At 35.4% G+C, this 23386-nt stretch overlaps 1 protein-coding gene across 11 annotated transcripts in view; it reads right to left on the minus strand.

The window, feature by feature from the left end:
• PPP2R5C (protein phosphatase 2 regulatory subunit B'gamma) overlaps positions 1-23386 on the minus strand; it is an 88111-nt gene that overhangs the window by 3215 nt on the left and 61510 nt on the right. For 5 of the 11 annotated variants that reach the window (XM_026079699.1, XM_026079696.1, XM_026079697.1 and 2 more), the window contains 12 exons: positions 20845-20955; positions 20156-20248; positions 19922-20052; positions 19048-19122; positions 15866-15925; positions 12834-12942; positions 9016-9069; positions 7746-7916; positions 6911-7038; positions 5213-5314; positions 4203-4275; positions 1737-1853 (listed from right to left, as the gene is read on the minus strand). In XM_026079699.1, the coding sequence (XP_025935484.1) occupies positions 1737-1853; positions 4203-4275; positions 5213-5314; positions 6911-7038; positions 7746-7916; positions 9016-9069; positions 12834-12942; positions 15866-15925; positions 19048-19122; positions 19922-20052; positions 20156-20248; positions 20845-20955 (1224 nt within the window). Of the gene's footprint in view, positions 1-926; positions 1043-1736; positions 1854-4202; positions 4295-5212; positions 5315-6910; positions 7039-7745; positions 7917-9015; positions 9070-12833; positions 12943-15865; positions 15926-19047; positions 19123-19921; positions 20053-20155; positions 20249-20844; positions 20956-23386 lie in introns of those variants that run through there. The other 6 variants (XM_026079701.1, XM_026079694.1, XR_003255770.1 and 3 more) reach the window with 5 other exon arrangements.

Below are 23386 nucleotides of genomic sequence, written 5' to 3' on the forward strand. Positions count from 1 at the left end.
CTAAAACAAAATTATGATCTATCGTTTCTCTCCATTTTTTCCATTTTGCTACTTCCAGGAGCAGGAACTTGAAACTTGGTTCTTCCCTCTTAACCGACTGCCCTAACTAGCAGTATACAGTCATACTTTGCTTTTGTTCTAGAACTATGGTTAGACCACTCTACTTTGAGGTAGGAGGTATGAGTTTTAATTCCCTCAGGCCAGTATAGAAAGTGAACCAAGGTCTCATACATCTTGAACAAAGGCTTATGCACTAGGAAAGAGCAGAATAAAAGATGGACAACATCATGAACACAACTCAGTGAGCAGTGCTCATTTCTTTTAAGAATGCTTGCATGTGCTGTTCTCCACTAGAATAGGTGCTGGGCTCTGAATCCAGTGGAAAAAGGCCTCCCAGGTTCATGCGAGACTGGCTAAGCTATCTAAGATCTGAAGAACGGTAGAATTTTGGAAACTTTAGTACGTCCATGCTTCTTAGTGGCTAGCTCTAGTCAGCACTCCCATTCAAGGGAATGCTGCTCTTCATCCATTGCCCTCGATAGGCATGTAATTTAGCCATTAAGATTTACATGTAATGCACAGGGTTCTGCAATCCTCTCCAAAGGTAAGTGTTTAAAAACAGCCATCACAGAACATATCTTGGAAGCATTCCAGGATTATTTTACTTCAACCTAGTAGGCCCAAAATTCCATAGTAGTACAAATTATAAATAAAATATAATCTTGCAGGATAATCACACAGGGATTTTAAGAAACTAATGCAGGAGGTTAGGCTGACCATATATTTATTTTTATTAAAACCCTCATTTGATACCTTAGTTAAAACTAACTGAATTCATTTCTGATCTCAACTAGTTTGAGCTCCAGATCAGTTCTCTGGTTTTAAATTGCTGGATATAGAGATATTCACATTACTGATATTCCTACCAGACATCTTAGTTGTACTGCAGTGCTCCTTGGCACCTCTCCATTTTCCATCAGCTCCTAGTTTAAACAGTTCTCCCAACCTCTATTTTGTCTGCCAGGACTCTGGTTCCACTTAACTAAAGTGAAATAAAAAACACCTGACAATCACTAAGCATTAGCTAAAGACAAAAAGATTAGAATGACCTTGAGACTTTTTGCCTTGTAGTAGGTAATAGAACATGACAGATGGTGAACTGAGGCAGACTGCCCATTTGCGGGCAAGACTACTTTAATATTACAGACACATCACACACTTTTTCAAAACATACTGGCTTTAGACACTAAGAGGGCTCTGAACCACAGACAAAAACCCCCAGATGTCACCATTAGAATTTGACTACATTTTACACAAGTTTGCCTTAGCGCGAAATAAAAATAGAAAAGAGAACATAACATGATATGGTAGATTTTAGCCATTTTTTCAATTATTCTTAAAACATAACCATTGTTTCCATCATCGTATGAACAGCTATTTCTAGGTGGAAAGGAAATGAAAGTTTCTACAGAAGAAATCTCAGAAGTCCCATGCAGCATAAAACAGGCATTAAAAATGTATCACTGTGTTCCTGGCTACTACAGTATCACTTTAAAGTAGCAGCTCTAATGAATTTTATTACTGTAGGATACAGTGGTGAGAAGGCTGAAAATAGAACCCAAGTTTATTTCTAGGACTAACAGTCACTTTAAGTAATTCATAATTTAAAGTCACATTGCTATAAATTTGTCAATTCAGTTTGGAAAAAGTGGTTTACTATCTTCATATGGCTTTACCTGACAAGCCTCTTCTTTCACTGTCTTTTTCAGCGTCTGCAAATCTTCAATTAAAGGCCCATCTGTTTCCATTGCAACAGGACTGTTCAGCAAACTTGTGTCACTATACGTTGGGTACTAATAAAATGCAAAGTGTTAAAATAATCATTCTTAGTAGTAATACATAAATACTAAGAGTGATTTAGAGCATTTGAATGCCATGATTAGTATTTGAGATTAACTTCAATATCTTATGCTTCCAGGTACCCAGTAATAAATTATCTACCAAGTGTAAATGAAAGATGGAAAAAAATGGAGCTCTAAAACTTTCTTTTTGGCAGAAATGTCCAGTTGAAATAAATAGTTACAATTAAAACAAACAAACAAAAAACTCTGATCATCTGAATTTGAATTTTACAATATTCAGATTTTACCAGCATTCAATTTCAGCTTTGCCAAACATTTAATTCTAACCTTACTAATACATTGTCTAATGATCTATGAACAGTGTAGCAAGATGGACACATAATGATTTTACTTGCTGGCACAATTTTGTATTTGAAGAGAAAAATACACTGTTAAAAGGCCAAATTAGATGAACATAGATTTAGATAGTTTCATAAACAAAATATTGAACTATTCCTCTTTGAGAAATTAAAGGAGCCACACAACTCTTTTAGGAATAAAAAATCCTGGAAAAAACACTTGTATCAAAAACAGTGTACAGCAACCTCAATATTTTAAATTCTATTTTAATTCAGAAGAGGTGTACGTGCTCTTGAAACCAACCAACAAAGCTAATTTATGAACACACACACATACCCTCTCTCATCCATTTTTGCTCATAAATATGGTAGCATCTGAGTGTGCCAATAACAAAGCAGATGAGACAAAATATAAAAAAGAAAATTGACAGCAGGGATTTAACAAAGATAATTATCACGATCTAAAATAAATCTTAAGATGTATTCGTGTGTCATGCACAGTCAGGAATAGCTCTGAACAACATGAATTGTCAAAAAAATCAGACAAACTAGATAAAGGTCAACAGAAATTCTGCAAAAAAAGCCCTTAAAATCCATATATAGAGTATTAAAAAAAATATATATATATCCTTATGTCGATTCTTCATTCAGTGAAGCATTTGGTGTTCAAATTAATTATTTTTATTTTAAATTGCTTGCAATTATTAACTGTCTTTCAAACATACTATGCAGAACATATTGCTTACAGGTTGTGCTAACCAGCTGCAGAAAGTTTACATAGTCAGAAAAAATTGCTTGGGAGGAACAAGGAGTTTTACATTGTAGAACTGTAAATTTATGTCTACAAGTCAATCCGCTTATTTAGCCAGACATGCAATAATTTATCATTTCTGATAACAAATTACCATGTATATCAGGTACTGTTCAGTCAAAGCTGTCCTATGACATATTTGATTAGAGAATGTTTTGTTACTGAAAGTCAATCACTACTTTCATACACATGGCTCTTTTTAACTGAATTCAATTGATCTATTGTCAGCTGACATATTGTCCCATTTTAACAACTGCGTTTTATTTGAGCAGTTTAGTAATTGTTCCCTGAGAAATGCCACAAGAGGAGGAAAAAAAAAATTTATGAAATGCCTCCTTGTTAGAAAAAGGGCGGCTGAATCCTTTATGATATCAGTGCTATTTTAAAACAAAGTGACCCACTCCCATTAATAGAGTACAGTTATTCAAAGTAACTGATACATTTGTATTTTTTGCCTATAGCAGCAATCGGCATCACTGAGATCAAGAAAGATGACCTTTCCGGGAAGGGAGAGAAAATTAGGAGCACTCCCCAAAAAGAGCAAGCAGGGAAAAAAAAAAAAAAATCCAAGCCCAAGCCATCCCCTCCCTCCCCCAATACAAAATACCCTGAACAGTCAAAAGAAACTTTTGTTTATCAAAATTCAATTACATCAGGTTACTTTAGGAACTGCCTAATAAGATGTTTTGCTACTTGTAAGAACCTGATGCGGAGGGTCACCACAAAACCAGGCCATTTATCAAGTATGAGAACAAATGCAGCAGACAAGAAAGTGCAATATTATTTTAATCCATTTGACACAGAGGAAAACTGACCAGTCATAACTCACAGTTTGCAGAAAGATCTCTTTTGTAATATATTGTTTGTAAAACAGTTTTTCAAGAGAAACCAGTTATGGCATCTCTATACTTTCCATAATTTTGAACAATAACTTTTCAAACCACAATATGGTATATCTCCTATTATAAAAAAAGGAAAAAGTACTTCACATCATACTTTTCAGAAACTTTTTTTAAATAATTACTTGCACAAGAGAAAGGTTACAAATTTTAAAAGTATTTTTATTGTAGATCTTTCATATACAATTAGTGAAATTGCTTTATTTCCAGGATCAGTCAGACTTGTTTCCCCCACTGATACTTAACAAAACTAAAGTACTTAAACACAAACATGTTAATCTTTTCTAAATACCTGGGGATTTGATTTGGCTAGATTTTCTATTTTAACCCATGCTTCTTCTCGTTCCTTCAATTTTAGCTTCTCTCTGAAAAATAGTTCAAAACCAAAAAGGGCAAGAGAAGCTTGGTGAATCTTGTATCACAACTTGTTTACTTTCTCAAACACAACAAAGTTCACTACAAGAATTCAACAGAACAAAATATTTAGGTAACATCACCTGTTTCAGCTAACTGCCCAGAGTATCACATACCGTTGACAGGACAGGTTGCATCACATCAATACCATGTGATATCAAAGCAACATTGAAAGGGGAAAAATTTGTATTTTCTCACAGAGACAACATATAAAGTAGATGATATCAATTAATCTTTTATAATTGTACACTCTTAAAGGGTTGTAATTAAAACAGAAAGAGGTCTTCATCTATACTGAAGTGTGTTTGGGTTTTAGCTTTATACTCTAGAATTTTATATTGAAAATGTAAGAAACTAATATATGACTATATAATGTGGGCAGAGATTCTTACTGTCAGTCCAATGGCTTCAGGTAATAGTTTTAAGTAAAAGACCCAAAGACATTTTTGAACTGAACATTAATGGAGAAATTAAAAATTAAACATTTCACTTTGCAGAGGGGTTGCATGAATTATACTGAATTCATCACGATTATTCTGGCAAGTAATGTACCAATACCCTGTATTACAAACCGAGTGACTTTTTCATAGGTTTAACAGAACTTTTACACTGGGCTCCAAGAATAGCAGTGTCCATCTCCAAAAATTAAATTTTAAGAAGATGGCCACCTGCAACAGTATTAGGCCAGAGACTATACAAAGCAGGCTACTCTTAAGCAGACTTTAGAGTTTATATATGACTATAAGTTTCAACAAGTGAAATTTGAGACTGTTGTACCATAATCAAATAGGCATAAATTACCCAGTAAAGAAACAATAGTTTTTCAGAGCTAAAGTGATCTGAACACATTATTCAAGAACAGACAGACACACTGACATGAAAACTTACTTCAGTTTTTCTGCTTTAAATTGCTGTGTGCAGTCATCGAACAGTTTTTGGTTCATCTCCATGAAGAGTTTCAGAGCATTGTATATCAAGCCATGTATTGTCCTATAAGTAAAACTTCTGGTTGAAACTCAGAGTACTTTAAACTTTGAAATCTATTTTTTCTGGTCAACAGTAGCCAATAGCCTACATAACTGGAAAATTACATCATTTCAGAATATGTGGAAACAAAACTAGATAATGGAAGTTTCAGTTTACTGAATAAGGACTAATAGAATTATTAAAATTACTAATTCTGAATGCAGTTTAGTTACTCTATAGTATTGTCACACTTTTGATGTTTGAACTTCATTTTTAAAACTATATGTATCAATATAGGACTAGTTTTGAAATTTAGAAGTTGACACTAACCAGAGTTATTAGAAAAAAACCAAGATGGCATTAAAGATCTAGGTATAAGAAACTTACTGTCAACTGACAAATCAGAAAAAAAAAGTGTTACTGTAATTAAAAGGAGCCTAGAAAATACACCATTCATATGGAGAAAAGTCACAGAGCAACAGCATTCACTTCAACACAATTATACTGTGACTCTTTAGAAAAGTATTATCATTTAAATGTAGAAAACAGACAAATTAAGTAGAAGAAATCACCTGCCTTGTATAGCACTTATTTTTACAGAGTAATTTAAAATTCTACTCTGTAATCTCTTGCAAGTTACTGATCATCAGCTTCAAAAAGCAATCAGTGAAACGATTACTTTGTGTCGTGCATGCAAGTTGGAGTAGGAGTGCAGCTGTACTGGGTACCACGACAGCACTCATGCTCGGAACAGAATGAGCAGGCGGCCTTGAAAGCCAGAAAAACAACCCAAAGCAGTCCATATCTGCTACGTGCGACAGCATCACTGAATCCACATTTTATTAAAAAAATAAGCACGTTATTTGTTACTGCTTGCATCCAGTGACAGCAATCCATCCCTTTTAACACCACTATACTTTTCATTTCTTTTGCTGTGTTTTGTGGCAGATTCATTACGCACTCTTGGTGAAACCATCACCAGTCCTCAATTCACAGCCAGTACTAGACTGCGGGACTTCAACCACCCCAGCAGTAACACAACAGCTCAAACAAAGAGGTGCTTTACATGGGAAATGCTGTAGAAAGGAGCTGACCAGGACTGTTTTCATGCCCAAGTACTACATGACTGTGAGGAAAGAAAGTGAAAAAACAAAGGAGATATATAGCTGGAGAAAGGAGAGAAAATAGTAAACAAAAAGGAAAAAAGGAAAGTATAAAGTGACCTGAACTACAATGTATCCCACTGGGATGAAGAAGAAATGCAAATCAGCAAGAAGTTGAGAGATCAGTAATCAAAGTATGTTTCTAAAAGTATCTGAATTACAGATAAATTAATGTCAAATTTGCTCCACGATAATAAAAATATTTCATCAACTATATGCATTAAAACACTATTTTCAGTTTAAAGAAAAAAAAATCTATTCAATTTTTTTGTATTTCCTGAGCATTTTGACAACAGTAATCTCTCTCTTACCCAGCAAATTTAATGTCATGGAATAAACAGCTCAACACGCTGTTACAACCAGCGCCTCAAAAGACAAGATGTGAACCACATTTAAACCTAGAATTGGACATAACAGAATTAAGTAGCAGAATTTTATTTGTACAAGCATTTCTTACTTGTTCCAATGTGTCTTTGAATTCCGGTACAATGATGGAAACATGATGGGTAAAATCTTTGCTGCATTATCACTAATTAAACTCATAATATACTCATTATTCCAGTAGTATAATGCTCGCTCCGCGACCTAAGAAGACATGGAGATAAAAAACAAAACAAAAACAAACCCCCACTTTTTCAAATAATTTCATAAATAGCAAATAACTGAAACGTAATAGAAAAAATAAGGGAAAGGTGAGAAAAATTACAACTTAGATTTAGAAATTTCCAGGGCAAACTAGAATCTTTTGAGGGAGCTGATGTTTGGAAAAAAAAAAAAAAAAAAAAAAAAAGGAGGGGGGGATTCCTTTTTCCTTCATAGTAACATGATTCAAACTACAGCCAATGAACTCTGAAATTTAAGTTGTTGAAGAAATGCTTTGCCAAAGAAAGTGTACTTGTAGAACTTTGTATTACAAGCAGCAAAATATAGACGTTACATACTGAAAGGGTTCATAATGTCATTGGATCTTTAAATATCTGTTACAGTGGTTCTTTCCTATTGACAGACTGCAAAGAACTTTATTGAACAGGTACTTCTGAAAATAGCGAGATTTTAAGCTTAATGTTAGAAACTGCACTGAAGTGAATTACCTAATATCAACTTACACAGTGCATTCCTGAAAGGAAAACACAAAGCTAATGTTAGGATCCCTAAAATTTGACACTGAGACTTGAAGACATTTTCCACAACATGCAAAATTCATTACAGTGAATGATAGTAGGTAGTGTCAATAACTAGTCTGTTATATAAAAATTCTGATATTATTGTACCTAAGTGCAGTAAGTACAGACCTGAAAGTGTGGACTGGACACACATTTGGCTAGCTGTCTGAAGAGAGGTTCCATAACTTTTACAAATTCAGATGGTTCAATAACATCTAAAATTTCTTCTAGTTCATTTAAAAACATGACTTCTTTTGGACTGTGAGTCTTTGGCCAGTATTTTAGCAGTGCCATTACAACCTGTAGAAACAAAATTTGCAGCAAAAAAAATGAATATAATTTTCACAGTAATTTGCCTTTGCCTTGTACTAAATTAAATGTCATTAAAAAGTTTGACATTACAACCCACAGTACAGATTTCTTAAACTCTTAAAACAAAATTTATATGCAGTTTTTAATGCAGTTTGAAGTTGCAACAATCCATTAGCCATTCTCTCAGCACATTTTCCTTCTCATTTAGAAAAAAGGAACAGTCTCTTTTTTGTCCTCTGAAACAAGAGGAAATGATAAAAAGCCTAATTTTTTAAATAAATTAAAAGCTATAAGCAATATTTAGTATTATTTAGGTGACAGCTCAGCGAGAAATAATTGCATCTTCAAGTGTGGATCACTGGATTGTCAAACTGGACAATATGTTCTTAGTGAAGCCTTGGGAAATTTATGCAGACTGTATTAAATAAGAGGACAAAAGTCTTCTGAACTCCTTTATGACAATTATAAGGGGAAACAAACAATTTTGTGATGACCAGGATTTCTGAAGGGAACTTAGTACTTGATTGATGCATGTGATAAGTTTTAAAAAGTAATGTTGTAATCATTATGTAGCAACTTGAGATCAAAAAGAGAAACGGACTTAGATGCTTATTAGTTCAGAGTTGTAATAGGAAATACATAACATTGTAGCTGATGTCTGGAGTACAGCTAAAGTTTTAAGATCTTATATAGCAAGAAAGACAGAAACAATGTCTGGGATTTGAAACCTTAAACATCAAAACCTCCAAGTAGAAGAGTTCTTGCACAGTTGCACACTTGATTTGTTTCAAGGATCACAGTTTCCAGATCAACTGTCATTTATTTAGTCAGCTAAACCAAAAAAAAGCAGAGCCAACTCTGGTCTATTTGTAAAAGGCATACTCTTAATGGTCTTTTAATTAATTCTGGACATTGTCCAAACTGCTGAAAAAATGGTATTTGATTGATCAAAATGGTTAAATAATTGGCTTTTCCTAATAAAACCAATTACATATGAATACTTTGTCCCCAAAACCTCCTTTAATAGTCTACAGATGAAAGGGATATTAATATTTCAAAATACATAAAAATAGCAAGATAAACTTACTGGTTCCGTAAGTGTGCTGTCCTTTTCTAAGAATTGAACTACACAGTATGCCAGCTAAAGTAAAAGAAAAAGGCCGTATTAACATTCACCATGAAACCACACTTTAGAATCACTAGCATAAGGGAAGAGCTCTACTGAATTCAAATAAAAACAAGAGTCTTTAAAAATAATTTCTTTAAATTATTTGGCAGGCAATTTAAACAGCAAAAAAGTAACCAACCTTTACTGATACTTTCCCAACCTTCCTGCATCTGTTTTCATCTTTTTTCTGAGTTATCATACAGACAAACACACAACCTTTCGACTATTGAAAGACTTCAATACCATTCTCTTGAGAAAGAAAGAGTTCAAAGAAGAGGGAGAATGGCTTCAATGGAAATTACCTCTATTACAGTTTCTTCTTCTCCCATTGTAGAGTGGATCAGTAGATAGAATTAATACATTGTTCTCAGAAAACAAGGAAATAAAAAAAGCTAGGTCAACCAGTATGATTCTTCCTAATATAAATATTAGGGTGCCTAAATGATGCTCAGTGTGCAAAAAACTGATATCAAAGTGGAGAAGAAGAAACGATGAAAAAGCACTTTTAAATCTGGAGATGATGCCCCACTGCTATCCTCCAGTGAAGGTACACACAAGTGTAACAATTAACACAGGTAACGGCAGGTTTGCCGCAAGCAGCTGCCTAAAGCAGTGTCTGTATGCGGCTTCCTTCCTCGACAAAGAACCAGTTTATTTCATATGGTGGTAATAGTATAACCAACAGAAAAACAAATTTCCAGGATAAAGGAACACACACAGTTTACTCACCTCTATCACACCTTTGCTCAAATGCCCTGCTTGTTCTACAGAGTTTTTGATTTGCCATCTTTAATTAAACGGATGTAATTTTAAAGCCCTCATTTATAGAAAACGAATTGCTCACTTTAATACAAATACAAGCTTCAGAGCTTCCCTGAACCACATAGCCAGTGGGAGGCCAGCACTGAATCAGCTGCTGCTGGCAGGGGAATAACCTCCACATCCGTAGGTGCCTCATTCCCTCTGCCCCCAGGGAAGGTGAACAGCCTCTGCTCTCATTAGCAACGACAAAATGGACACGCGCACGCCAAACATGAGATTCTTGAGTGGAGAGGGGAATTTGCACATACTTTTGGCAATGAAAACATTCTGCAAACTATTGCTCTAAATTTGAGACCTCACCTCTTTATTATGAGGAAAAAAAAGCTTATAAATCCCAAGAAAGTAATCCTAACACACAGGAATCTTGACATTTGGAAATGACGAATATGGAGGCACAGTGTAAGAAGTTGAGAGAACACAACTGGCCTCATTAAGCCCACAAATGCAGAGGAAGATGTTTTGTCTCCCAGCTGGCCTTATTGAGGCCACTGGTGAAAAGCCAGAAAATCCCAATAGCTGACTTTGGTTAGAATGGGAAGAAAATCTGAAAACAGGAGTCTTTATTGGAGACGCCCAAGCCTAGAAGCTGCCCACTCTGAAGGTCTGAATGCCCGATCTCCCCTTTCATGTTTGTGAATTTGACACTTTCTTTTAAGACATAGTACTTGCATTTCAACACACTCCATCTTTTTAAACATATGATTTAAAATCACAATCTTGTCCTATAAAGTGCTTTCCACTTCCTAGCATTTTGGTGTCAGGCACTGACTTATTAAGTGCTTTTTATTTCATCAGCTAGGCTGGTCATAAAAATATTGAACAATTGTAAGTCCTAGGATTTGCTATATACTGTATTACAAGGTGAACTGCTGATAACTGTGCATGTTATTTTTCAAGCAGATGCAAGCCTAGACTGAAATATTATATTTACCAACTTCAGTTTTGAGAACGACATTTTAAATCTATGCCTAAACAGTCAATTATCACATCACTTTTATCCTATATTCACATCTCAAACTGTTTAACCATTCATTCTAATGTCTTTCCATTTATCGAAGTTCAGTGATTAGCCTAATTCCTTTCCTGGTTTTGATGACAGCTACCAAGAGCATCCCTAGATAATTTGAGGATTGTACAAAGATTATTATAGCTAGTGTTCTCAGCTATTCTAAAGTAAATTTGAACTGAATATAGAGATCAGCTTTCTTTATGTATATCTAGATTTAGCAGTCCAGTCCTCTGAACACCTGCCACTGGAGTATGAATTCTGGTGGTTTTACTCTACTGTTTCAGCAGACTGTGATAATCTTGTAGTAAAGACAAAAGGGTAGTTCCATCCTTCTCAATGACAGAAAGCAATCCTTTAAGTCACAAGCAAGATACTCAGAAGTTACTGTAGCACAGAGAATTCATGGCAGCAGCAGTAAAAGTAACACTTTGGTGTTTTAATATTGGTATTTAAAGCTTCTTCAGGGTTCCAACAGCTGAATACAACATGTATGCCCATGCCACCACTATGTTCGAATAAAGACTGCTGACATTTTATTCACTCTAGATCCTGTCAAATCATTTAAGTCATCTGTTTCTTAGCAATAGTCAGATGCTTCTTCTAGAATCAAAACCACTTAGCAGTGAAGACAGAGGGTAAGTTCACTTGCAGTGCCTTCCCATTTCATTCAGTAGGACACATCATAGTGAAGAACAGACTGCACTGCGGAGAAACAACCACGATGCCTTGGTAACTGAGCTGCACTAGCCCCCAGAAATCTGGCACAAACACAGACAGAACAAATGCAACATCATGACTTTGCAACGTGGCCACTGCATCTGAATAGACCAGCACGGCTGTTGACATGACAGGTCTCAGTTAAGCCACTACAAGAAGAGAGGCATCCTTATGTCACTGTTGTGTTTTTACCAAGTGCTAATAAGGACGACAGGCATAAGGAAGAAATGGAAGTCACCTGAAGGTTCAGAAGAATTAGTTTGTGAAGCAGGAATAAGTAAAGATCCATCTATCTCAGGTAGGTTACAAGAAAAGCAACCATCATGCCAGATGTCTGTAGTAGGAGGGATTATAAGAAAGGTCAGACTGGCCACATTCCAATTGGTTTTTCTCTTCATAGCATGGTGAGGGAGAGTAGAGGAGGAGTCTTGAAACGGGAGCCACTCTAGCCTGTTACTTCAACAGGAACAGTTACAAGTCCCAGTAGGCAAGATTTAAAGCAAATGCTTATAAGCATCTTTATTTGCCAGAGAATCATAATTATACAAATACTATTAAAAAAAAATTCTAAACTGTTACCAATTTTATTTGAATAAATGGTACTTAAAACTTGGAGTACTTAAACTGATATAGAAAATGTTGATTTTCCTAATTAAAAATAAAACCACATAACAAATTTTATGGAGATAACTTCAGCACATCAAAATACTGTGTCTTCTCTAACCTTGTATGATTTCCCACTCTTCCAGAGATTTTGAACGGAACTAGAACTCAGCACATAGATGATGCAGCTTGTTTAAAAGCATAACACAGCTTGGATACCCCTTTTTTTTCCCCTGTGTACTTCTAAAAAGGCCCACTGAATTAAATAATTATGTTCTATTTAGTGCCCACTTCCTTTCAAAAGATCAAAAGTTGTAAGAAACTGAATTCAGCTGAAATTCTCCATGTAGTTTATAAAAATTTGTTCAAGAAAAAAAATACATTTTTCTGCAATTTATGTATATTTATACACTAAAGGCAAGAATACAGATACAGAGAGATTAAATAATTTCCCCAAGGCCACTTAGCAGACAAGTGCCAGAGCTTGGAAGAGATTCCAAGTCAGCATGACCAGACCACTCCTTCCACCCTCTGTAGACAAACTCGCTTTTATATTATTATAAAACAAATGTCAAACAAAACTTACCTGTGGATGGTAGACACTGAGTGATTTCACTTTGTGCAATGGTAACAAAACCTTCAATAGAAATATTTTGTGCTCTTCTTTTAATGGTAAGGCAAATCCATTAATTATGCTGGCAGGGAAAGAAATTTAAAAATAAAAATCAATAATTACTCAAAACATGCACTACTGTACAGGATATGCCAAAACCTTTCTTTTCATCACTTCTTTTTGAGATCTCCTGGAGAACACAATTCAATCAAAAAATTTATAAATTAAACATGCATTGGAGACTAGAGACATTAACATTTTTTTAAAATTTATTTTTGTGCCTTGTTCTTTAAAGAAGAATATAAATTAATAGAACACTCAAATCCACATCTGCCCATCCCTCACCCAAGTCTTTCACAGGTTCCAAATTCTTCTCCCAAGTAACTTATTTGATTAGGTTCTATTTCAGATTTTAACTTTCCTGTTCACTATGAACAAAGCTCTGAATACATATTCTTCTCAGCTTATTCACTTAATAGAAGAATGTATGAGAGACTGCACACTGAGCAGATCAATCCAGGACAGCAGGCAAACAAAAACATACACAGACCACTAAAAGATTACTAGTTCCACAAGACCTTAAATGTAACCAAACAGCATCTCTCACATGATTTCCCCGTTCCAGGTGAGTGCTGACTGTACTCAATACTGGGTCAATGGCATCTTCATCTAGAAAGGCAGTACTAGAATTTTGTGTTCATTCACTTTGCTCACACTAACTTCAGCTGATACATCCAGAATCCTATTGTCTATTTACTATTTTAAGTCTTATGTTACTAATTTTAATGCTTTTCTCTCCAGCTAACAAGCACAGAAGACACCCAGGCAAAGGGACACTGACAAACTTGTATCTTAAAAAACACTTTTAAAGAATTCAAAGTAACACATATTTGAGATTTGATTTGCAATTCAATTCCTCCTCTTCAATCTTCTGTTTCAGGTATCAAATCCTACGCTTTCCTATTCACTTCCTTTCAGTTGTTTCCTACCTCCTCTCACTCCCATGCACTGCTCATCACATATCTTCTCTTGAACACACACATACAGCCCAAAGACAGATTTTTGAAGAGTTGAAAGACGACCTTATGGGAAAAGTACTAGACAGTCCTAACTTTGAGCTGATAGTACCACGTAATAGGCATCAAAAGAAGCCAATGAACCAAGAAGTAAAACTGAAAAGAGCTGCTTTTTTTTTTTTTTTTTAAATAAAAAACCCCCCCCCCCCCCAAATTAACTATGGATGCAACTAATATCCAGAAGATGAGAAGTCAAAATCCAGGAACCCAGCTAAAAACTGTTATCCTGAGCTGCATAAGAAGCTCTGTCAACAACATGCTGTGTGAAACTCCTTACTCAGCTGAAAGGATAACCGGTATACAACAGCTAGAAATTTTGATTTGGAAACCTGAGAAAATAAGTTAATCAGTAGTTAACTTTTAAGTTTGTAAAACTCTTAAATCTAAACTGACAAACCCTACAGTGAAAAAGCTGGTGGTTTAATAGTTTTGAACAGTTAGTTCCATATTCTGAGATTTCAATTTTACAGTCCTCACTGCAACTTGATCGGTGATCGCTTGATTATAGAATGTTGAAATAACGACAGATTCATAACTTCTGTTAATCGCTGAACATTTATTTGAAAATTAAATAAATAACTATTCTGGGCAGACACACAGGCCTAAGAAATTTTAAAACATTTTTCAAATTTCAACAGTAACCTGGGCTGCATTAGGAAGAGCACTGCCAGCAGGTTGAGGGAGGTGATCCTTCCCCTCTCCTCAGCACTGGTGAGACCATATTTGGAGTGCTGCGTCCAGCTCTGGGCTCCTCAGTATGCGAAAGACAAGGACATGCTGAAGCAAGTCCGGCAAAGGACCATGCAGATGACTAAAGGATGGGAACACCTATCGTACAAGGATGGGAACACCTATCGTACAAGGAGAGGTTGAGAAAGCTGGGACTATTCAGCCTGGAGAAGAGAAGACTCCGGAGGGAACTTATCAATGTGTACAACTATCCGATGGGAGGCACTAAAGACAGAGTCATACTCTTCTCAGTAGTGCCCAGTGAAAGGACAATAAGCAACAGGCACAAACTTAAACACAGGGAATTCCATTTATATGTAAAAAAACACTTTTCTAACTGTGAGGGTGGTTGAACACTGGAACGAATTGCCCAGAGATGTTGAGTAATCTCCACCCTTGAAGATACTGAAAACCTGACTGAGCAGAGTCCTGGGCAACCTGCTGTAGGCGACCCTGCCTGAGCAGTGGGGTTGTATCAGATGATCTCCGGAGGACCCTGCCGACCTCAACAATTCTCCAATTCTGTGAAATTTACATCTTCCTAAAAATAAATCACCAGTGTCATTAAGCTGTGTATTTTTATGTGCAAAAATATGGAAAAACTATGAAGTAAACCTAACTATTCTTTTAAAGTATATTAATGTATTTAAAACAAAAGCTTGCATATTTATTAGAGAAATCTGTTCATAAAAATACACCAGTTTCGACTTAGCCATTGGCTTTTAAAGTTGTACAGTTTTAGATTCAAGGGCTTTCAAACAAATCAGTGAAGTTTACTACACAATGAGATCAACAAAACAAGGTTTCTGAAGACAATAACTTATGTTTCCTGTGTTTGCCTACCATGCATTTATTGATGTTAAAACTTATTTTAAAATTATTCTAATTACTTCCTAAATAAATACATTTTCATTACAACTAATCTTAATTATGAGAATCATAAACTAGAAAATAAGACTTAAAAAAATAAGGTTTAATATTGTCACATCCCAAGACATTTGCCTGAGATTGAAGTTTTGTTCCATTTTTGCAATCTCATACAAAATTTGTTCTCTTATTTACAGCTTTCCCACATTAGAGGAAGCTTTTATTAATCTCATCTCAAAACAATCTATAATTGCCAGCTTTATTTTTAAAATCTCACCTCCGAAACCTCTGAAAGTGGTGGATGAGTTTAATTAGACAAAATCTACAACTTACCTTCCAAGTATTTCCAGTAATTCTGCTATGCCATTGTGATGTTCTGTTTCATAAATAAATCTAAACAAACAAACAAAAAAACAGTTTTACTCAGTTATACTCAGTTAGGAGATAAATCTACCACCAAGATAACTATCTAACATTACATGTAGCCTTAACCTGCCAGGTTTTAGTCACTTATTAAAAGGAAAATAGAAACACACAGTGGAAAAGAAACACTCTGCAGAGTTCACGAAAATATTTTAGTAGTCTGAGAAACTTTTCTAAAATCCTCAGTTTAGAAATATATTTAATTTTTGGATAATTGTGTTTTAAGAATTACTTCCTTGCGGTACTCAGAATGTTCTAGTGATGGCAATAATAAGCCATTTTGAATATTCTTATGCTTTAGATTATGAATTGTAATGTCCCAGGGCTAAAGACAGTGACGCTGTTTTCGTTTTCCTGAAGCATGTTCTGTAGATGTGCATACTGCATACAGAAACACAAATCAATAGCACATCAAGCTGCTTTCAGCCTGCATACTTGCTTGCTCTTTTCGCCCACGTTTAACAATAGCACATGCATTTGAACTTTTTTCTAGTAGTCATATTCTATGCCTCTTCGATAATGCAAAACTGAACACAACAAATGACACTTTAAATATTAAGACAACACAGAGCATCTGGTACAATCAAATGCCATGACTCAACCTCCTGTAGAACATGTGAGCACAAGGTGTTCAAACAGTCCCTACTTACGGATCTAAAAAGCTCGCTGGCATTACAGACTAAGCATACAAAAGGCTCTGTAATAAGCAGAGGAGGCAATTTTTTTCCTGAATTTTCTTTTGATAGAGGTGTAATTTATTCTGCAATCTCCTTTCCTTTTCCCTTCTTCTCGGTTGCCTGAATGCAACTTTGAGAGACTTCCACAGACCACTTCAGGTGTTTTGTAAATAATTATAAAAAAACCCTTATACTTACATTAGAAAATAATTTTCTATTTGAAAACTTGTCAGATTGGCACACTACTAACTACTTTTAATGCAGAATATTTTATATGGCAGTTTCTCCTCCTAAAAAGCACCCTACATATAAAATTCAGGACAATGATTCCAGGTGAAACTGAATACACTCATAGGAAAGTCTTAAGAATAAGTAAACAGGAACATACTGTTGTGTTTTTTTTTCCCCCTCCACTTAATGTAACATATAAGATCAACACATTATCACAACAGAATTTATGTAATTCTGGTTAGTGACTAAAAAAAATAAAAACTACACATTCTTTACATAAGCCTAGTCAAAAACAGAATTATTGCAGGAAAAAGTATAAGAAAAGGAAACCTAAGAAATTCTACACACACTTTAAGAGCTTGTCATGCACACTCCACTAATTCAAGACAGAAGTTGAAGCAACTTTCCTCCCTGGTATTCACATTCAGGAACACTAGTTTACATTCAGATGAAAAAAATTCAATTTCTAGCTCCTAAACATTATACAGCTCAGGATAAACAAAAGAGAGGGGTTTTTTTGGTTGCCTTTTTTTTTTACTCCCCCGCCCCCCTTACTTTGTAGAGAAAAGCGGTTTCTACAGTACAAATGACATCATTTCTCACATAAATTTTAGATTAAATTTTTTTTTTAAGTACAAACCATTATAAAGTTGATGTAATGACTATATTAAGTCTTTCAAAAGTCACGCACCAGAACAATCTACAGTCTAAGACTCCGTTTCCATTATTTCTGAACGTAACCAGTGCAAGAAATGATAAATAAAATGAAGTTCAGAAGTGAATTATAATAGACTACGATGTTGCTGTATAAGCTAGCTCAGATATTTTATGAAATTACATATTTTAGAATTAATTTAATAAAAACTATGCACAGACAAAAGAAGTTTAAGTCCTTTCATTTGAAAGATATACCTGTACCTTTTCCTCAGCAAATACTGGCTTTCCACATGTCCAGTCGAGAGCTGTTGTCTGCAGGACAGTGAGGGCTCATTCTCTATTCTAAAGTGGCTCCTCCGAATACCCTCTACGGGCTTACTTGCTACCATCTACAGGGATGACAAACTCCCTCCGCAGCTGGTACTGCTGGGTGCCATTCATAAAACAGCAAAAAGCTGTCACACATTCAGTGCCATTTTCTTAAGGGGATAGCACCATACATTCATTTGGGGAGGAAAATGACAGCCATAGAGCAAGAGGGCAGCATGATGGAAAGCAGGCAAGACTGCCACACAACATACTTACTTTTAGGGGAAAAAAGGGTACTAAAACTAAGAGACTTTAAAAAAAGCCTTCTGTTGCCCTGTCGTTAACATGAAGTGTCACAATGTGCACTTACAAATGGAGAAACAAACCCAAACTGTGTTTTAGCAGATACCCAGATTCTTGTTGCACACTGTGAAACCCAGGAAATGCAGAAATTACTAGCAGATGGCACCTATATGTTTGGATATCGACTTAGCAGATTTATATTAAGCATCAAACAGGTTCTTGTATCTGCCGATTAGATGTACGGAAACAGAGACTTCACGGCGTTCTGGACATTACAATACACATTTGTCTAGCTTTTACTTTCTCTCCTTATGACCCTCATGAAGTGTAAAGGTATTTCCAGCCTCCCTATTTAAGAAATTTAAGCACAGTATTTTAATGGCATAGAAATCTGCTGTAGAATAACCTGCGGACATTCTTATTTCGCCCGTTTCCTACTCGATATTGTTCCTTTAAGTATTAATTTCAGTAACACTGACAACACAGAAGTAAAAATCTATTCAACACATACAGGTGGTAAAACCAGCTGTCAAATCATAGGATTTCTTATGATTTACTGCACTGAGAACTGCAAACCCATGGTATCTATCTGCTTTTTTCCAATACTATATAAGTTAGTGCAATAAATATAGAAGTTCCAATCTCTACAGTCCGTAAAATATAGAAACTTATGTAGCAAGACACGAGGGCCCTATCCATGATTAAAGCTGTAACTGCTGAAACAATAGACATTTGGTCTAAGATTACACAAGTATTCATGGAGATTATGCAGGAATCTAAGTAAGTTCCCTAAAAATACTGTCCATAATCCATAGGAACAAACATTAAGAACAATACTAAGGAAATAAATAGGCAGGCAAGGTCAACTGTACGTTAAGTTTCAGCTCTTAAAAAAACAGTCTATACTGGTCTCACTTTTCAGTAGTATATTCTAGATGGTAGCCTTCAACTCTTGTCAAGCTCAGTAGTATGATTTGAAGTGTTCCAACCCTAGATAAGAAGGGCATTCAGGTGATGACACAAGAATGCTAATATATTCTCCTATCTTTCAAAGTACAAGCATCATCAATTAAACATCAGTAACCGAGCACCTGCAGCACCCAATTCCTTAAAGCATTTTTTGAATGTTCCCGTCTTAGGGGTTCTTTCAATTCAAGTGGGGTTTGCTACAATAGTAGGCCAGAGAATTTGAAATGGTACTGTAGTTTTGTATACACATCTGATACAATGGCAGTGAAAACACACCTCAAAACAGCTTTGGTAACACAGCAGGTTAATTTTTCATCTTAGACATTTTTGGTTTGGAAGTAATACTGCAGTGTATTCTATGGCAATTAAAAAAATAGTTTTCACCAGCGACAAATGGTATATCTTAGTTCTGAGGAAAGAAAATGCAGTAAATGTGTTCCTTAAAGCAAATTCCAGATTTCTCAGTCATTCCATTTGAGTAGCAACATGGGCGTTATGAAGAACTATGTTTTATTAAAGCAGTACTGTAATAGAAATACTACTACCCAATGATAAAAAAGGCTTATAAAGATACCAAGCCACCCACTGAATCACCAACAAATAAATATTTCAGCTGCCAAATGTTGTATGCAAGACTTCCCTAACTTATATCTCCCAGACTGGTATCAGTTATCGTTAGATGTAACATTATTAGGTTTTAACTTACTAAGAATAAAAAAACAAAAAAACAAAAAAACAAAAACACATTTCCTAAGTGTCTTGTAGTATATTTAGTCATATACTTGATTATATGCACCATAATGTGAAGATATTGACGTACCTATAAAATATATTATTAATTTGTTTCCGGATGTAAGCTCTTAGGCCTAAGAATTTCCCATATATTCTGTGAAGAGTAGTTTTAAGAAAATCTCTTTCACGAGGATCTTCACTGTCAAAGAGCTCTAAAAGCTGCAAAGAGGCAAAAGAAAAGATGCACTTTACTTGAATCTAATGCATCGTAGAATAATTTTGATTTAGAGCTTGAAGTTAAAAATTCTTTTTTTTACCTCACCTGTAATACAAACTTCTGATCAATATATTTCTTAGCTATATTAGGTTGGAAATCTGGAGATTCTAAAAATCTTAAGAAAAACTCATAAACAAGCTGAAAGAAAAAAAATAAAAAAATGAGTCTTTTAAACCAGGAACAATTTTATAAACAGTACATTGCTAGACTTACTAATTAGTACTTTTAGTACGATTTATACTTTCGCCCATGTCCTCCCACATAGCATGTACAACAAGAACTTTAGGTTCCTTAAACTGCATTGAAATTCTACAGAAATACATTCCTAGATTTTACTCAATGATATTTAGTAATCTAATATTTATCATGCTCAAAAACGTGTTTTGAGAAGCCTGTTCTCCTTTGTGTCTCAGTACCTCTGAAAACCAGAGCTGTGCCAGAGCCAGACCAAAGCATTAACAGTGACAGGCTGAAGATCATTTAAAGCCACAGCAGTTACATTTGTACTGCAAGAAACAGGCAAGCCTTTCACCTCTAATAAAATAAATTAGATTTTTGGAAAAGATTATCAGTGTAAACTCAAGAAATACTTTAAATATTACAGACAAATATTACTGATTTAGCTAACTTAAGACAACTGCTAAACACATACCCTGAATTATTTTGAGTCAATAAACAATGACTTCAGTGTCAAAACTCTTTTAGACTATGACTTTCTAGTCTTCATCAAATACCTGTAGATGAGGCCACGCGGCTTCTAAAGTTGGTTCATCTTCCTCTGGATCAAATTCTGCTCCCGTAGGATTGGAAGATGGTGGTAATGTTCGAAACATATTAACTGCAAACTGAAATCACATGTGACCTTAAGAACTTGGAAACAAATTAACCATTCAAGAAAAATGACTTTAAGATGTTTCTGTGAGAATTCTTTATGTGAACTATTTCAAATACATGCAAAAATACAGGCTACATACTCCAGGCAATTTGAACAAAAATAAGCTATATTCATTTTTCTTTAAAGATTTTTAACTTGGAGAACACTTTACCATGCAGTACCCTCTAAAGCACAAACTTACTGACAGGATGTATTTTATAAAAATATTCCTCTGATTTTTTATGTATAATATTATAATATAAATATATTATTTATATATATAAAATATAAACATACACAAATATACATGCATACACACGCTTTGAAAGTCCATGTGAATATATAAAAAATTTATACATATACACTTTACAAGGTCTTGCAACAATCTTCAGAAGTGGAAGCCAGAACCAGACATGAAAAAATAAGTATTAGCTGCAACTGCTCTTCACAGTAAAGTATTATTGGTGTTTCATTTCACACTGTGGGTACAAAAATGCAGAAACACTTCAAACCCAAGTTCCTCCCTCGCCCTCTCTGCGGTACTTCGAAGGCACTCTTCAGCCTTGCCCATCCGCCTAATACCAGGAAGGTGGGGGGCCTGGGGGAGAGAAGTGCACATGCTAATCTTTAATCTTTCCCTTCATCTCAGCTCTCAAACTTTTCAATAACCTGTAGCATCCTCATGGAAGGGGAGCAGACTACAGGGATGAATTGCTTTTCAAGATATTTATATATACACAGGTAAATGATATCTGTGCTACTGAGTGCTTGTCCAGACACATACTCATACTGTGTGTGAATCCAAGTAGTAAAACCCCTTTAACTTGAAGAGTGCAGGTAAAGATGGGTGCGTTGAAGATGTGTGTGTGTGTGTGTGGGGGGGTGTCAAAATAACATAATTCGTGACATTTAAGGAGACACTGCATTTCTCAAGGACAGAAACATTCCAGAAGGAAGACAGTATGCTGACTGGGCTCCTGAAGACTGCATTAATTATTATAGGTACTGCCAATGTAAGGATTTTATAACAAATTCTGATACAGTCAGTTATCTAGTGAAATAGCCTGTGCTGAAATAGTAATTTTCTTCAACTTTTTGGCCATAGAGACAGAATACCTCTCTAAAGGACCCTGCTGTAGGTAAAACTTCTTCATCACTGGATGCATGTAGCTTGAACATTTTTTATTATACATACATTTTATCTATCTATATACACACACACCACATATAATTACAACTATATCAATAACATATAATCACAAATGCAAAGTAAAGCTGATTTGTTGGCTGAGACAAAAAACTTGCATGATTTTTGGGATAAGTTTAGCACACATCTTCACGAGTAACCTTATCTAAAAAGTTTTAGTGCAGAGATTTAAAGTCTGCAGTACTTGAAATCCTCCAGCTGAAATGACAGCTAGCACAGGCAGCTAGCTTCCCTGGGAAGACACGGAAGAACAGCTAGCTGCTGATGGTTCTTCTCACATCCCCAAGAAGATGATGATTAAAATCTTACTGATTAACTGGAGGAAACTGGTTTCTGAGCATGCCAGTGAGAAAACCTGAAAAAACCCTGTATCTGTATACATGAGAAAGCTATGCCTTCTAATTTCTCAGTTCCACTTGTAATTCAGAGTATGAACTAGGGCAGACCTTGGGAGGAAACAACCACAAATGCTTCAGTCTCTCAGCAAACTGAACACGTTGCAGAAATGATGACAAGATTGTCAAAATAATATATAGCAGGGTACTATCCTAACCCTTCATAATGATTCAATATATCAGGCCACATAAAGAAATTCTCTTCAAGTCTGTTCCTACTTGCAAAACTGAAGTGTGTTCTGCTTGCAAATACACAGACTAGTCATTTTGGGCTTTATAAAAGCACTAGGATTTTTGTAAGCACATTTAAGTAGACACCTGCTCACAATGAGACTATGGTGGCTACACTGAATGGAAGGGAAGACATCATCATACATAAAATCGATTTATCAAATCCACTTTGCAGCTAGCTGCATGGGACTTCAGTGCAAGACACACTTATACTTCCTTCTAAATATGTATTATAGGTACTGGAGAGAAATGTCCTACACACTGTTATTGATATTCAATGTCTGTATTGAAGGTGTCTTTTTGGAAGTATTTGGGGGGAATTTGAGAATATATTTCCTAAGTCTGGCCAAGTAAGAGACTACTAAAGAACAGAGACTAATTTCCCAGGAAAGAAATTCTTTGCCTAAGGCTGCATCTCCAGGAGCAGCAGAGCACCTTACAAAGCCTTTTCAAGAAGAACAATACATGGCTCAGCAAACATGCCAACACAGGGCATTTCGAGGACCAGTTAGGGGAAGGGAGGAAAACAACAACAACAACAACAACAAAAACCCGACAACCGACCCCCC

The sequence above is a fragment of the Apteryx rowi genome, unplaced genomic scaffold (genome assembly GCF_003343035.1).
Source record: "Apteryx rowi isolate R43461 unplaced genomic scaffold, aptRow1 scaffold_5, whole genome shotgun sequence".
In the NCBI taxonomy this organism is placed as follows: domain Eukaryota; kingdom Metazoa; phylum Chordata; class Aves; order Apterygiformes; family Apterygidae; genus Apteryx; species Apteryx rowi.